Below are 16,979 nucleotides of genomic sequence, written 5' to 3'. Positions count from 1 at the left end.
CGCGGCCTGGGCGAGGCCCGACGGCGCCGCGCCTGCCGAGGCCGGGCGAGGGGAGAGCAGAGGGTCGTGGGGCGGGCGGGCTCGGGGGGTCCGCTGCCCGAGCCGCGGCCGCCCCACCCCGGGCGGCGGAGCCCGGCCCGCTCGGCACCAGTTGCGTGCGCGGAAAAAGATGGCCGCTCGCCGTCCCCGCTGCAGGGAGCTCAAAATGGAGGACGCGGTGGCCCGGGAGAGCGGGCGGGTGAGTCACCCACACAAAGGAAAAGAGCCTTCCCCTCCTCGGCCGCCGCTTCCTGCGACCCCACGGGCTACAGGGCGCCGTCTGGGCACCTCGCTTCTCCGTGTGGCCTTTGGAGTTCGGCTTGGCTCGGCTGGGGGCGGGGATTTTTAGGCGATGGAGTTAACTCACTTGGTGGGTGGAGACTGAAGAGTCAGGCCAGCTTGGCATTGGATGTAATTCTCCTTGGAATTTGCCCTTTTGAGTTTTGAGCGTGGCTTAGTCTCAACCCTCGGACAGTGGTTCAAAGGTTTCCCCCCCTTTTTTCCATTTTAGGTGTCGTGAAAACCACCGCTAAATCAAAGCCAAAATGGGAAAGGAAAAGACTCACATCAACATCGTCGTCATTGGCCACGTAGATTCGGGCAAGTCCACCACCACTGGCCATCTGATCTACAAATGTGGTGGCATCGACAAAAGAACCATTGAAAAATTTGAGAAGGAGGCTGCCGAGGTATGTCCAGTATCTTAAGAGGAAAGGTGCTGAATTAGATTAAGTCTTCCTACTAAAAAGATTGAGTGGTATAATTATGAAGACAACAGTGATTAGTTGTCTGAATGTGAATGTTAAAATCACGAGCCAAAACTGTCTTAGTCACCATTTCGACTGGCGGAGAGCCACCTAGGCCCAGTAGTATGGGAAGTGGAATGCATTCCCAAGGGGGGGGGGATGGGGTTTTGAGCTTTGCTGTGTCTTAGTAACCGTCTGACTGTTCTGCACAATTACAGATGGGAAAGGGCTCCTTCAAGTATGCCTGGGTCTTGGATAAACTGAAAGCCGAGCGTGAGCGTGGTATCACCATTGACATCTCCCTGTGGAAATTTGAGACCAGCAAGTATTACGTGACTATCATTGATGCCCCAGGACACAGAGACTTCATCAAAAACATGATTACAGGCACATCTCAGGTTTGTGCAATTAGTAACTGTAGAAGTAACATTTTCTAGGTGGGGAGTGGGTGGGTTCCTCCCTAGGTTAGAAGTACCTTTGTTCACAGTGTATGTCCTTGATTTCTTTAAAGGCTGACTGTGCTGTCCTGATTGTTGCTGCTGGTGTCGGGGAATTTGAAGCTGGTATCTCCAAGAACGGGCAGACCCGTGAGCATGCCCTTCTGGCTTACACGCTGGGTGTGAAACAACTAATTGTTGGTGTTAACAAGATGGATTCCACTGAGCCACCCTACAGCCAGAAGAGATACGAGGAAATCGTTAAGGAAGTCAGCACCTACATTAAGAAAATTGGCTACAACCCTGACACAGTAGCATTTGTGCCAATTTCTGGTTGGAACGGTGACAACATGCTGGAGCCAAGTGCTAATGTAAGTGACTTTCAAGACAATTCTTGTTAAAGAGCTGAAAGTGGTGATGTGATAGAATTAATTGGTCTCGCGTTTCAGATGCCTTGGTTCAAGGGATGGAAAGTCACCCGCAAAGATGGCAATGCCAGTGGAACCACACTGCTTGAAGCCCTGGATTGCATCCTTCCACCAACTAGACCAACTGACAAGCCTCTGCGTCTGCCGCTACAGGACGTCTACAAAATTGGTGGTAAGTTGGGTGTTAATGTAACGTCAAACTATAACTTGAATTGGGACAGGTGAAAATCTTTGGCCTTGACTAACTATAATCTGCAAATGTTTTAGGTATTGGCACTGTCCCTGTGGGCCGAGTGGAGACTGGTGTTCTCAAACCTGGCATGGTGGTAACTTTTGCTCCAGTCAACGTCACAACTGAAGTCAAGTCCGTCGAAATGCACCACGAAGCTTTGAGTGAAGCTCTTCCTGGGGACAATGTGGGCTTCAACGTCAAGAACGTGTCTGTCAAAGATGTTCGTCGTGGCAACGTTGCTGGGGACAGCAAAAATGACCCGCCAATGGAAGCAGCTGGCTTCACTGCTCAGGTAACAATTTAAAATGATGTGTTGATTGGCAGTGTTTACGCATACTCCAGGGGTAAAGCAATCATGCATGTATGAAGTGTTACTGAATCAGGGGAGTTAGCATTTCCAGCTCTGTTAAAAGGGTTGGTTAAGTTTGAGAAGCAGCACTAAATGCAAATCCTCTTTTTCCAAGGTGATCATCCTGAACCATCCAGGTCAGATCAGTGCTGGGTATGCCCCTGTGCTGGATTGTCACACAGCTCACATTGCTTGCAAATTTGCTGAGCTGAAGGAAAAGATTGATCGTCGTTCTGGAAAGAAGTTGGAAGATGGCCCTAAATTCTTGAAATCTGGTGATGCTGCCATTGTTGATATGGTTCCTGGCAAGCCCATGTGTGTCGAGAGCTTCTCTGACTATCCTCCTCTGGGTAAGGATGCTTTTTTTAAATTGCTATTACAAGTTGTACTAAAGATTAACAATTGCTTCTGTGAACTATGTGTCTCATGGCAATTCAATACTTTTTTTCAATAGGTCGTTTCGCTGTCCGTGATATGAGACAGACGGTTGCTGTGGGTGTGATCAAAGCAGTGGACAAGAAGGCTGCTGGAGCTGGCAAGGTCACCAAGTCTGCCCAGAAAGCTCAGAAGGCTAAATGAATAGTATCCCTAATACCTGCCACCCCAGTCTTAATCAGTGGTGGAAGAACGGTCTCAGAACTGTTTGTCTCAATTGGCCATTTAAGTTTAATAGTGAAAGACTGGTTAATGATAACAATGCATCGTAAAACCTTCAGAAGGAAAGGAGAATGTTGTGTGGACCATTTTTTTTGTGCGTGGCAGTTTTAAGTTATTAGTTTTTAAAATCTACTTTTTAATGGAAACAACTTGACCAAAAATCTGTCACAGAATTTTGAGACCCATTAAAACAAAGTTTAATGAGAAACCTGTGTCGTCTTTTGGTCAATACTGGACCTGTCAAAATGTGTTCCAGGTTTTTGTGATTCGAATCAGCTGGAATTTTAAGCTAAAACTCCATGGGTTAGGGATCTTTTTTGCACCTGTTGCTTGTTTTAAGCTGTGGGGAGGGCTGTTGGCAGCCCTGCTGGTTAGAACTGTTAACATGTAATTTAGTTTAGAAAGCAAAATTCTGTAATCTTAAGGGATGAAATGTTGCATATAAAATTGTGTAGCTACAAGTAAATTTGTTAGAATCATTAAATTTTGGTTTCCAAGTTACTTGAAAGGAAATTTTAATTAAATGGCACTGGACACTACCTGGTTCCTAAGAAAACTGAGGTAGGAGATGGTTTCCTGATGTAAGTGAAAACACATTTCTAACGGATTTCTTCTAAAGCAGAGTTTGGTAAAGGACTTGCAGGCTGACAAGAATTAGACCACAGAAGATACAGGAAGGTGGGGAAAGCATATTTTTAAGTAAGGTTTATTCTTGAGGTTCATAGTGGTGCTAGTGACCCATGAATAGCATGGAGATTGCTGACAATCAGTTTGGAGGTATTCACTTGACATGATCAAGTGTACTGGGTCATTGCATTGTTGGCTGGTCACTAGCAAGGAATCTACAGTGATTTACTATGGATTATAACTTTGAGGTTTCTAATTTGGAGTGAATTAACATAGGATTTTCAACGTTATGTCAGTATTTTGTAATCTAAAAGGGTGTGTTCCCTAGGATTTTAATGCAGCTTGAAAGGCAAAAATAAGGTCTGCAAATTCAGATTGAACCAGGGGTTGAAAAGGTGGGCTTACGGTGGCTGGTATTACAGTGTTCTGGCGAAAATTTAAGGGTACCCCATAAAAAGATCCTATTAACCAAACTTGACTGCATTTGGCCTACCTTGTACAAGGGCTGTTCACATGAGCATGCTGCCTGCAGCTTTTTGGGGAGGTGAGACGTAGCTGGCTATTAAACAACTGTGGGGCTTACTAGAAGAGGTGTACTAGAGTAGCCTTGTAAAGATACGGAGGGCAGGACATGGAGTTTACTAAGCTTGTTTAGCCACATGCGTGTGTGCTTTGGATACTTGGCTTTGAGCACCATCTACTGGTAGATTCTGAACATTAGTCAAAGGACAAAGTGATATGTGGTTGATTGAAAGCATATATTGGACTGGACTGCAAGCTAAATTGAATATTTAAACCTAGTGCTATACTTCACAGCTGTATTTTAATTTGAGCTGTTGAATTTGCCCCAGGGATTCTGGTATGATCTTGATTAGGGAAGGTGTTCTGATTTGGGAGTTAAACAATACTAGGGTTTAACTGCTCATTTTTTGTTAAATCCTTAGCCAAAATAACAATCACTGGGTTTTGACCACATCAAGACTCAAAGCTTGCACCTCCCCAACACTTTACTGTGGTTAATTCTACTTGCCTAGTAAACCTCAGCTGTGCCAGTCCACCCACTCTTAATAGGGGAACAGTTCCCTATTAAGCCCAGCCTCAGTATATATCAATGCTAGGATTTTAATGATACTATTTGTATCTTATGCAGTTAAAATTTTTGTCCAACTGGACAGGATATTTAACCCTTTTATTTTGTAGCTGTCAGTTACCCAGTTCTAGTAAAATCACCTTAAGTTTTGTGATTTTTTTTGGTATCTAAACTTGTAAAGTGCCTCAATATAAATGGCTAAGTTTAAAGTCTGATCTGGCTCATGATTGGCACAGTAGAATCAAGTTTTTCAGCATAGGATATAAGGATTCTGCAGGAATTGCTGAGCAAATGCCAGAGCAAGCTTTTCCTGAGCATGGGAGTCAATTGTGATATGAGGCCCTTTAAAAAGGGCAGTAAACAGTTGAAGAAAACCTTGCATAATTTTTAGGTTGTTAGCGCTAGTTCATGTGTCACCATGAATGCTGCAGAAAGTTGCTCAGTGGATTTGGGACCGATACCCTGAAAGAAGGGAATAGCATTCTAGCTTCTGTGGTGGGAGGGGATACGTAGGGTTTTTTTCCCACTTGTGTTACCTGAAGGTTTTATGTAGTTTTCAATTTAGCTTAACTTCTCAAACTGCAGGGTTCCATAGATCGTTTCACACCCAGCATTACTTAAGTAGCATCAGTCCCCTCCTACGTGCAGGTCTGAGTATGGTTAAAGCCAAGATTGAATGATAACTTGAATACTAACGTACTGAATTCAGAAGGAAAAATTGAATGGAAATTGCATGCATGGTTATTGCAGTTTTTGACTGCTGACTTCTGAGCAGAAATCTGCAAAGAGACCATATGGTGGTCTCCAAAGGGTAGTGGGCAGTAGTCTACCCTTCACAGGAATTTTTTTTTTTTTTGAAAGGTTTATTTGACAGGGAGATCTTCATTCACTAGCTTACTTACAAGTGACTGCAACAGCCAGGGCTAGGCCAGGCTGAAGCTAGGAGTCAGGAAATCCATATGGGTCTCCCACGTGGGTGAAAGGAACTTCAAGTTCTTAATCATCCACTGTTCATCAGGTATATTGGGGAATACCTGCATCAGAAGTAGAGGATCAGGTTCTCTAGGATGTGGGCCTCCAAATCAGTAGCTAACCTGCCTCTTTCATTTTACTTGTAAATTCCTAGGAATGGGATTGCTAGGTTTTGTGGCAGGTGTAAACCACAAAACTTTCTGAAGTGGCTGAGTCATTTAGTAATTTAAGAGATTAGTTTTTTGAGGAGGAAAAACAGATTAGGACAATGAACTAGTTTGTTTCAAAGATAACTGCCTACTCCATGCCAGGCACTATTCTAGGCTTCCTGAGTTGTATACCACATGGACAAGGCTTTTGCAAGTTTGGTGGGAGGATACAAGTAGATAATTCCAGGTTGTGGTGATGCTAGAAAAGAAGGGATACTGTGAGGGAGCATAATTTTGGATCAGCCATAGAAATTTGTCTAATATCTGAGGACTAAAAGGATAGACAACACAAATTGATTACCTCCATGTGTATGTTCTGCATAGAGCAGAAACATCTCAGGCTATGAATTTTCAAAATAACCTTTGTCAGGGGCAAGTATACCCACAGTACAAATGACTTAGATTAAGGGGAGCTAGCTTATCATTCCATTGCTGGGTGAATTTCTCTATTTAAATTTTTCTTGATAATCTCCCGGTCATATATGCTATTTTTAAAACATTTGGGAAGCAGAGCTACAGACAGGGTCTCCCAAGCACTTGGGCCATCTGCTTTCCAAGGCCATAAACAAAGAGCTGGATTGGAAGTGGAGTAGCTGGGATTCGAACCAGCGCTGGGGTGCTGGCACTGCAGGCATTGGTTTCACCTGCTATGCCACAGCGCTAGCACAGGCCATTTTTTTTCTATGATCAAATGATGTCTTTTTTGAAAGCCAACTAATTTACTCAGACATCAATTGATAGTCCTGAGCTAACAACTCTCAGTTCCTAAAGCTATTAATTTTGTCACATGGTTTCCAGATTTTTTTCCCTGCTGTTTTCCAGGTAATTTAGAGCTTTTAAAAGTGTTCACCAAAACTTTAATATACTTGTGTATACACAAAGGACTGCTATTTTAGAATATACTTCTGTTAAGTCATCCTTAATACTCAAATTGATGCATTTGGACTAGATGGATGAGTGTGGTGTTGGGGTGGGGGGAAGCTATTCATTTCATCATTCCTCTAATGGGGAGGATCCTGACTCTGTTATGAGGATGATAACAATCCTTGGCCTGGTATCTGGCCTGTTGTAAGAACCCAAGAGAAAGTAGCTTTTATTACAGTTGTTTGAAAGGCTATAATTTAAGCAATTCTATTTTACATATTAGGAAGATCTCCTTTAAACTATATTTGCATATTTGACTTTTTTCTTGCAAATTTTATTCTGGAATAACTTTTGGAAAAGCTGAAAAAAGATAGGATGAAGAATTCCCATAGGTCCCTCAGTTTGCTTCCCCTATGGTTGTCATGCATTTACATAGTACATATGTCAAGACTGAAAAGCCAGCACTGGAATGTTGCTGTTGATCTCCAGAGTTTATTCATATTTCACCAGTTTTTCTGACAGTGGACAGTGAGAGAAAGGTCTTCCTTTGCCGTTAGTTCACCCTCCAATGGCCACCGCGGCCAGCGCACCGCGCTGATCTAAAGCCAGGAGCCAGGTGCTTCTCCTGGTCTCCCATGCGGGTGCAGGGCCCAAGTACCTGGGCCATCCTGCACTGTCCTCCCGGGCCACAGCAGAGAGCTGGACTGGAAGAGAAGCAACCGGGACAGAATCCGGCACCCCGACCAGAACTAGAACCTGGTGTGCTGGTGCCATAGGCGGAGGATTAGCCTATTGAGCTGCAGCGCCGGCCTCTAGTTTTTCTATTAATGGCCTTTTTCTGTTCCAAGATTTTTTTTTTTTTTTTTTAAAGATTTACTTATTTACTTGAAAGAGTTACAGAGAGAAGGAGAGGCAGAGAAGTCTTCCATCCACTGGTTCACTCCCTAGTTGGCTGCAACGGTCGGAGCTGTGCTGCTCCAAAGCCAGGAGGTGCTTCTGGGTGTCCCATGCAGGTGCAGGGGCCCAAGGACTTGGGCCATCTTCCACTGCTTTCCCAGGCCATAGTAGAGAGCTGGATCAGAAGTGGAGCAGCTGGGGCTCGAACTGGCACCCATATGGGATGCCGGCACTGCAGGCGGAGGCTTTCCCCACTACACCACAGCGCTGCCCCCCCCTTTACTTATTTGAAAAGCAGAAACAGGGAGAGACAGATCTTCCATCCACTGGGTCACTCCGCAAATGGCCACAACAGCCAGGGCTGGGCTAGGCCTAAGCCAGGAGTTAATTGGGGTCCAAGTGGATACAGGAGCACTTGGGTCATCTGCTGCTGCTTTCCTAGGCATGTTAGGGAGCTGGATCAGTGGTGGCCCAGCTCCTGGAACTCAAACTGGGGCTTACATTGGATGTTGAGCTGCAGATGGGCTTATCCTGCTGTACCACAGTGCAGCCACTGTTCCAGGATTTGATTTAATTTTAAGGATGGGAGTGTATGTGTATCTCCCATCTTGTTGAGACATCCTTAGCATGGTAAGTAAACATGGGCTTTGTGATTTACAAATTGATACTTTCCTGATACTTCCGTTTCTACATCTTTACTTACATTATTGGCAAGTAGTAATTAGATTCAAAGAAATAGGCCTGTGGTCCACCAGAGACTCGTTCTTTGATGATGGTTCAACCAATGCCAAATTCACCTAATACTATAGGCTATATTTCACAATTTTAATCCTAAGGCAACCATGAAATTTTATCAAGTGTTTAGTAAAAGCAAAGAGAAGTAGGTGATAGCTTTACATTTACCCTTTTGGGGCAGACAAACATTTTCTGCTATTTAAACTCATGGGGTGGGCAATGTAGCTCAGTATGTTAAAGTGCCATAGGGATGCCCAATTACGTTTCTGTTCCCACTTCCTGCTTATGTGCCTGGAAGGCAGCAAATTCTCCAAATACTTGGATCCCAACCACCCTCATGGAGACCCAGATGGAGTTCCTGGCTTAAGGCTGAGTGTTGCCAGCATTTCAGGAGTGAACCGGCAGATGGAAAATCTGTCACTCAACATTTCAAATAAATCATAAAAAATACATTTTTTCAAGTTAAGGTGGCAATGAAGTCTTTTTTTTTTTTTTTAAAGATTTATTTATTTGAAAGAGTTACACCGAGAAGGAGAGGTAGAGAGAGGTCTTCCACCCACTGGTTCATTCCTCAAATGGCCACAATGGCTGGAGCTGCGCCAATCCGAAACTAGGAGCCATCACTTCTCTGGGGTATCCCACGTGAGCGCAGGGGCCCCAAGGACTTTGGCCATCTCTACTGCTTTTCCAGGCCATAGCAGAGAACTGGATCAGAAGTGGAGCAGCCGGGACTAGAACCAGTGCCCATATGGGCTGCCGGCACTGCAGGTGCCGGCCCCCAGGCATTTGTTGTAGTGATTAAGACACTGCTGGGAACATCTGCATTCCTTATCCAAGTGCCTACTACATTCAAGTCCTGGCTTCACTCCCGACTCCAGGCTCTGCTCATGCCCACCTGGGAGGCAGCTGGTTACGGCTCGAATAGTCGAATACCTACCATCCACATGGGGGATCATGATTTTGAGTTCCAGCTCCTGGCTCCCACTTGGTCTAGGCCTGGCTGTTGGCATTTAGGGAAAGAAACAATGGATGGAAAATATCTGTGTCGCCGACGCCGTGGCTCAACAGGTTAATCCTCCACCTAGCAGCGCCGGCACACAGGATTCTGTCCCGGTTGCCCCTCTTCCAGGCCAGCTCTCTGCTGTGGCCCGGGAGGGCAGTGGAGGATGGTCCAAGTGCTTGGGCCCTGCACCCGCATGAAAGACCAGGAGAAGCACCTGGCTCCTGGCTTCGGATCAGCGCGGTGTGGCCATTGGAGGGTGAACCAACGGCAAAGGAAGACCTTTCTCTCTCACTGTCCACTCTGCCTGTCAAAAAAAGGGGGGGGGGATATCTGTGTCTGTCTCTTACTCCCTGTCTTTCAAATACATTAAATAAAGTTAAGGAAAAAATAAGCTTAATGGAAATCAAGAGCTGGCAGTTTCATTTATTCCATTGAAAAAGTAAAAGCAGAGGTTAAACACCAGATGACTAATATGAAAAGAAAAAAACTAAAAGTTTGCTAAATTTCAGTGTCTTGTGACTGGGGGATACCCAGCAAGTGTGGTTAGCTGGGTTACCGGGTAAGCAACTTGAGTTCGATGCTGTCTGGAGGTCCCTAAACTGAGGAAGTGTCTTTCTCTCCTGAGGGCATCTGCAGCAGTTCTGTAACAGATGGCAGGGGGACAGCGGTAGCAGTTCAGCCAAAGCTCAGCCCCTAGCCCTGACTCCAGCTGTTGTCACATCTTCTCAAGTCGCCATTTGAACTTCTCTGTTGAGCCTCTTAAGGATGCTTGTAGAGCTTGAAATTCTGTAAATGTCTGAGACATGAGATGGTTTCTATTCAGTTATAGTTTGTACAAAGAACATTTTCTCATAGCAAAGTCTTTAGGTTGAAGCTAGGGATGCAGCTCTGGGAACTCAATTTCTCATTATTTGATATAACTGTTCATGGATATTTTTCTTCAGAGTAAGTAGTTGTACATATTTCTAAAGTTTGAGTCAAAGTGCTCTCCTTGAAGTTGTTAGTTGTGAAACGAAGTAAAAAGTTCAAGAAGTTTCCTTTCATAGTTTGAAACACTACACACACACAGCACAGTCTGACCTTGTATTAAAATACAGTATAGGGGCAGTTGCCGTGGCTCACTTGGTTAATCCTCTGCCTGCCCATCCCATATGGGTGCTGGGTTCTAGTCCCGGTTGCTCCTCTTCCAGTCCAGCTCTCTGCTGTGGCTCAGGAGGGCAGTGGAGGATGGCCCAGGTGCTTGGATCCCTGCACCCGCATGGGAGACCAGGAGGAAGCACCTGGCTCCTGGCTTCGGATCAGCGCAGTGCCAGCCATAGCAGCCATTTGGGGGGTTAGCCAACGGAAGGAAGACCTTTCTGTCTCTCTCTCACTGTCTGAATCTATCTGTCAAATAATTTTTAAAAATACAGTATACTCTGATGGAGTTTGTGGACTCAAAAGGCTTCCATTGCCTATGAAGCTCATGTGAAGAGCCTTGGGTGGTCACTGACATCATACATAGTGTTAATTGTTAAATCAACAACAGGAGTCACTATGTACTTACTCCCCATGCTGCACCTCAGTCCTCAGTGAGTTGTATTATGAGAGTCAGCTGTAAAACTAGTTCTCTAACAGCTTTGTGTCTGTATGTGTGTGTGCGCACACAAATTGTTGAAATCTTTACTTAGTACAGAGTTGGTCTTCCGTGCACAAAGCTAATTGAAAATGAATCTTGGCTGGCGCCGTGGCTTAACAGGCTAATCCTCTGCCTTGCGGCGCCGGCACCCCGGGTTCTAGTCCCGGTCAGGGCACCGATCCTGTCCCGGTTGCCCCTCTTCCAGGCCAGCTCTCTGCTGTGGCCAGGGAGTGCAGTGGAGGATGGCCCAAGTGCTTGGGCCCTGCACCCCATGGGAGACCAGGAGAAGCACCTGGCTCCTGCCATCGGAACAGCGCGGTGCGCCGGCCGCAGCGCGCCTACCGCGGTGGCCATTGGCGGGTGAACCAATGGCAAAAAGGAAGACCTTTCTCTCTGTCTCCCTCTACTGTCCACTCTGCCTGTCAAAAATTAAAAAAAAAAAAAAAAAAAAAAGAATCTTAATGGAGAGTGGGACTGGGAAGGGAAGAGGAGGAGGAGAGGTGGGATTGTGGGTGGGAAGAATAACTATATTCCTAAAGTACATATGAAATTTGTATTTTTTTAAAGATTTATTTATTTATTAGAGTTATATATAGGGAAAGGCAGAGAGAGAGAGAGAAAGAGAGAGAGAGAGAGAGGTATTCTATCCGCTAGTTCGCTCCCCAATTGGCTGCAATGGCCAGAGCTGCGCCGATCTGAAGCCAGGAGCTTCTTCCAGATCTCACATGCGGGTGCAGGAGCCCAAGGACTTGGGCCATCTTCTACTGCTTTCCCAGGCCATAGCAGAGAGCTGGTTCGGAAGTGGGGCAGCCGGGACTCGAACTGGTGCCCGTATGTTATGGCAGCACTGCAGGTGGCAGCTTTACCTGCTGTGCCACAGCATTGGCCCCGAAATTTGTATTTCTCAAAAATTAAAAAAAGCTCAATCCAAAAAAAAAAAAAAAAATAATACAGTATATTCTGGATTGCTTAAGGCCAGCAAACACCAAGAAATCATTACTGTCTTCAAGTAAATGAAGAGTAATTTAAGACTGCAGAGTGTTGTTCAAAGTGACTTAAAACACAGGCTTGGGGCCGCCGGCACTGTGGTGTAGCAGGTAAAGCCACTGCCTGCAGTGCTGGCATCCCATGTGGATGCTGGTTTGAGTCCCAGCTGCTCCACTTCTGATCCAGCTCTCTACTATGGCCTGGGAAAGCAGTAGAAGATGGCCCAAGTACTTGGGATCCTGCACCAGCATGGGAGACCCGGAAAAAGCTCCTGTCTCCTGTCTATGGATTGGTGCAGCTCCAGCCACTGCGGCCATCTGGGGAATGAACCATCAGAAGACCTCTCTCTCTCTCGCTTTCTCTCTCTCTCTCTCTCTCTCTCTCTCGCTTTCTCTCTCTCTCTCTGCCTTTCAAAAAAATAAATTAAAAAAAAATAGGCTCTCTGATATGAGATATAGATGTCCCAGTTTGGGTCTTGCTCTGAAGAAAAACACATCCTTGAATAGTTGGCATGAAAGTAACTTATGTTTGTTCAGGCATCAAACAATCCTAAAGCTAACACCTGAAAGCAAAAATGGTCCTGCATACCAAACATCATATCCCACCACTCTGGTCAGAGTAACAGCTAGGGCTGGTCCAGGCTGAAGCCAGGAGCCTAAAATTTGATCAGGGTCTCCCATGCTGGTGGCAAGGACCCAAGTACTTGAACCATTGCCTGCTGCCTCCTAGGGAAATTGATCCTTTTAAAGTGTACAATTCAATGATCTTTAATAATCTTCACAGAGTTTTGCAGCTATCACCATAATATAATTTCAGTACATTTTCATCACCTTTGCCCTTTTCTGAGGACAAAGAATCCACCCAGAAGACTCCCTGCACAATTCACTGGGTCAGTTTGTACTGCAGCCTCAGGTGTGGACCAAACACTGAGGGAACTGAAATTACCAAGCCTCGTTTCAACTAACAAGGACATAGGTCACATCTGGGCTGCAGAGGGACAGAGGGTGACCAAAATCCCAATTCTCCGTACAGAGGAAGAGGGCAGTAGTGGAAGCACGTGGCAGTGTTGATCATAGGCAGGTTACCTGGAATCTCCAGGTCTTGATTCCCTTGTCTATGGAAAAGGGATAACTTTATCACAGGGTTAAATGGGATAACACATGTATGGCACCTACTTTGCTATCTGGCACACAAGAAAACATTTATTAGGTAGTACTTTTTTTTTTTTTTAATTTGAGAGCAGTGAAAGAATTCCCATCCGCTGGCTCACTGCCCAAATGCCCAGGGCAGTAACTGGCCAGGCCAAAGCTAAAAAAGTCCAGGACTGAATCTGAACCTCCACAGGACTGGCAGGGAATCAAGTGACTCCCAGACTGCGTTAGCAGGAAGGTGGAGTCAGGAGCGGGAGGTGGACCTCAAACCCAGTCACTCTAATACAGGATGCAGGCCGGCACCTGCCTGCCCCAGGTAGTAGCTGCTAATGAAAGTACTATTTTCCTTAAGGGGACATGTGATGAATTACTCTTAGATTTTAGTAATAGGAAAAAGGTTTCTCTTGGTCCCCTTGTGACAGAAAGATCTTCTTATATTAGTGCCAGGAAGCTAAGAGATAGATTTTTTTTTTTTTTAACTTTTTGACAGGCAGAGTGGACAGTGAGAGAGAGAGAGAGACAGAGAGAAAGGTCTTCCTTTTGCCGTTGGTTCACCCTCCAATGGCCGCCGCAGCTGGTGTGCTGTGGCCGGCGCACCGCGCTGTTCCGAAGGCAGGAGCCAGTTGCTTATCCTGGTCTCCCATGGGGTGCAGGACCCAACCACTTGGTCCATCCTCCACTGCCTTCCCGGGCCACAGCAGAGAGCTGGCCTGGAGGAGTGGCAACTGGGACAGAATCCGGCGCCCCAACTGGGACTAGAACCTGGTGTGCCGGCGCCGCTAGGCGGAGGATTAGCCTGTTGAGCCATGGCGCTGGCCGAAGAGATAGAATTTAATGTTTAAATAGAATCTGCCCCCCCGCCCCCAAATACACTAAAAACAAAAAAAAGGCCAAAAAAAAAAAAAAGATATAGAATCTGCCGCTTCCTGATCTTTTTCAACTCTTCTGGTTTACTTAAAAATGTCCCCACCAGGAGTAGGTGTTTGGTGTAGCAGTTAAGATTCTACTGGGGTGGGGTGGGGTGGGTAGTGTTGTGGCATAGCAGGTAAAGCTGCTGCCTGTGATGCTGGCATCCCATATGGGCTCCAGTTTGTGTCCCAGCTACTCCTCTTCTGATCCAGCTCCCTGCTAATGGCCTGGGGAAAGCAGCGGAAGATGGCCCATGTGGGAGACTTGGATGAAACTCCTGGCTCCTGGCTTTGTCCTGGGCCAGCCCTGGCCATTGCAGCCATCTGAGGAGTGAACCAGCAGATAGATCTCTCTCTCTCCCACTCTGTAACTTTGGCTTTCAAATAAAATAAATTTTGTTTTCAAAGAGTCCGCTTGGGGGATGGCATTGTGGCACAGCAGGTTAAGCTGTGGTGGTTGTGGGTGCTTGTGTGAATCCCAGGCGCACTATTTCTGATCCGGCTCTCGGCTGATGCACTTGGGAAAACAGTGGAAGATGGCCCAAGTGCTTAGGCCCCTGAACCCACATGGGAGACCTGGATGAAGTTCCAGACTCCTGGCTTTGGCCTGGTCCAACTCCAGTCATTGCGGCCATTTAGGGAGTAAATCAGCTGATGAAAGAACTTTCTCTTTCTCTCCCCATCTCTTTGTAACTGCCTTTCACATAAATAATCTTTTTAAAAAAGACTCTGCTTGGGATGCCCACATCCCACATTGGAGTGCCTGGGTTCTAGTTCTGGCTCCTGGCTTTGACCTGGCCCCAGCCCAGCTGTTGTGAGCATCTGGGGAGTAAACCAATGATTGGGAAATCTTTGTCTCTACCTTTCGAATGAAAAAATAATTTTTTAAAAAGATTTTATTTAGGCCGGCGCCGCGGCTCACTAGGCTAATCCTCCGCCTTGCGGCGCTGGCACACCGGGTTCTAGTCCCATTCGGGGCACCGATCCTGTCCCAGTTGCCCCTCTTCCAGGCCAGCTCTCTGCTGTGGCCAGGGAGTGCAGTGGAGGATGGCCCAAGTCCTTGGGCCCTGCACCCCATGGGAGACCAGGAGAAGCACCTGGCTCCTGCCATCGGAACAGCGCGGTGCGCTGGCCGCAGCGCGCCTACCGCGGCGGCCATTGGAGGGTGAACCAACAGCAAAAAGGAAGAACTTTCTCTCTCTCTCTAATGTCCACTCTGCCTGTCAAAAAAAAAAAAAAAAAAAAAAGATTTTATTTATGGCCGGCGCCGTGGCTTAACAGGCTAATCCTCCACCTTGCAGTGCCGGCACACCGGGTTCTAGTCCCGGTCGGGGCGCTGGATTCTATCCCGGTTGCCCCTCTTCCAGGCCAGCTCTCTGCTATGGCCCGGGAAGGCAGTGTAGGATGGCCCTGCACCCGCATGGGAGACCAGGAGAAGCACCTGGCTCCTGGCTTTGGATCAGTGCGATGAGCCGGCCGCAGTGGCCATTGGAGGGTGAACCAAGGGCAAAAAGGAAGACCTTTCTCTCTGTCTCTCTCTCTATCCACTCTGCCTGTCCAAAAGAAAAAAAAAAAAAGATTTTATTTATTTATTTGAGAGGCAGAATTATAGAGAGGTCTCCCATCAGCTGGTTCACTCCCCAAATGGCTACAATGGCCAGAGCTGAGCCAATCCAAAGCTAAAAGCCAGGAGCTTCTTCCAGGTCTCCCATGTGGTTGCAGGGGCCCAAGCACTTGGACCATCTTCTACTGCTTCCCAGACCATGGCAGAGAGTTAGATTGGAAGAGGAGCAGCCGGGACTTGAACCGGTGCACACATGGGATGCCGGCACTGCAAGAGTAAGATTAGCCCACTATGCCATAGTGTCAGCCCCCAAAATAATGCATTTCGTGAAAGATTTATTTATTTATTTGAATGGCAGAGTTAGGGAGAGACAGAGAGAGCGAGCTTCCATATGCTGGTTTACTCCCCAAATGTCTGCCAACAGCCGGAGGTGGATCAGACTTGGGCCAGACTGAAGCCAAGAGCTTCTTCTGGTCTCCCCTGTGGGTGCAGGGGCCCAAGCACTTTGGCTATTTTCTGCTGCTTTCCTAGGCCATTAGCAGGGATCTGGATAGGAAGTGGAGCAGCATGGCAGGTGGCAGCTTAACTTGCTATACCACAGAGTAGGCCCCAAATGAATATATTTTATTATTATAATTTTTTAAAAATTTTATTTATATATTTGTTATTCTAAGTAGCAGCTTAAGTCATGTGCCACAGTGTTGGTCTCTTCAGTTAGCTTTCTCTCTCTCTCTCTCAGATTGCTATACATTTATTTGAAAGGCAGAGTTACAGAGAGAATGGGCAGGGGGAGACAGAGATCTTCCATCCACTGATTCACTCCCCAAATGGCTGCAATGGTCAGAACTGGGCTGATCTGGAGCCAGGATCCTGGAGCTTCTTCCAGGTCTCCTTTGTGAGTGCAGGGGCCCAAGCATTTGGGTCATCCTTTGCTCCTTTCCCAGACACAATAGCAGGGCACGCTGGATGGGAAGTGGAGCAGCGGGGACTCAAACTGGTGCCTATAAGAGATGCCGGCATTACTGTTGGAGGCTTTGCCCACTATGCCACAATGCAGGCCTCTCAGTTGGCTTTTGAACTAAGAAAATCAGTATCTGGAGCAGATGCAGTGGAATAGCAGGTTAAGTTGTCACTTGAGAGGGCAGCATCCTATATCAGAGCACCATTTTGAGTCCCAGCTTCTTATCCAACTTCCTGCTAATGTGCCTGGGAAGGCAGCAGACTATGGCCAAAGTCTTGGGGTCCCTGCCACCCAAACGGGAGACCTGGATGGAGTCCCGGGCTCCTGGCTTTGGCCTGGCCCAGCCATGGCTATTGTGGGCATTTGGAGAGTGAACCAGCAGATGGAATATTTCTCTCTGTCTGTGTCTTTATCACCTTGCCTTGCACAAATAAATACATCTTCAGTAAGAAAATACATAAAGTGAATGTCATTGATCTTCAGTTGCAGACTAGAAGCAGTGAAA

At 46.5% G+C, this 16,979-nt stretch overlaps 1 protein-coding gene across 1 annotated transcript; it reads left to right on the top strand.

Annotated features, from left to right (window-relative positions):
* The first annotated feature begins 531 nt into the window (after positions 1-531).
* On the top strand, positions 532-3,389 carry EEF1A1 (eukaryotic translation elongation factor 1 alpha 1). Its single transcript, XM_062186359.1, has 7 exons — positions 532-728; positions 1,004-1,183; positions 1,297-1,593; positions 1,672-1,822; positions 1,918-2,174; positions 2,347-2,581; positions 2,686-3,389. Exons 1-7 carry the CDS (start codon positions 585-587, stop codon positions 2,808-2,810), a joined length of 1,389 nt encoding a protein of 462 aa, XP_062042343.1. The 5' UTR covers positions 532-584; the 3' UTR covers positions 2,811-3,389.
* The last annotated feature ends 13,590 nt before the right edge of the window (positions 3,390-16,979 follow it).

This window comes from Lepus europaeus, chromosome 3 (assembly GCF_033115175.1).
Source record: "Lepus europaeus isolate LE1 chromosome 3, mLepTim1.pri, whole genome shotgun sequence".
In the NCBI taxonomy this organism is placed as follows: domain Eukaryota; kingdom Metazoa; phylum Chordata; class Mammalia; order Lagomorpha; family Leporidae; genus Lepus; species Lepus europaeus.
This window is presented reverse-complemented; position numbering and strand designations above follow the sequence as displayed.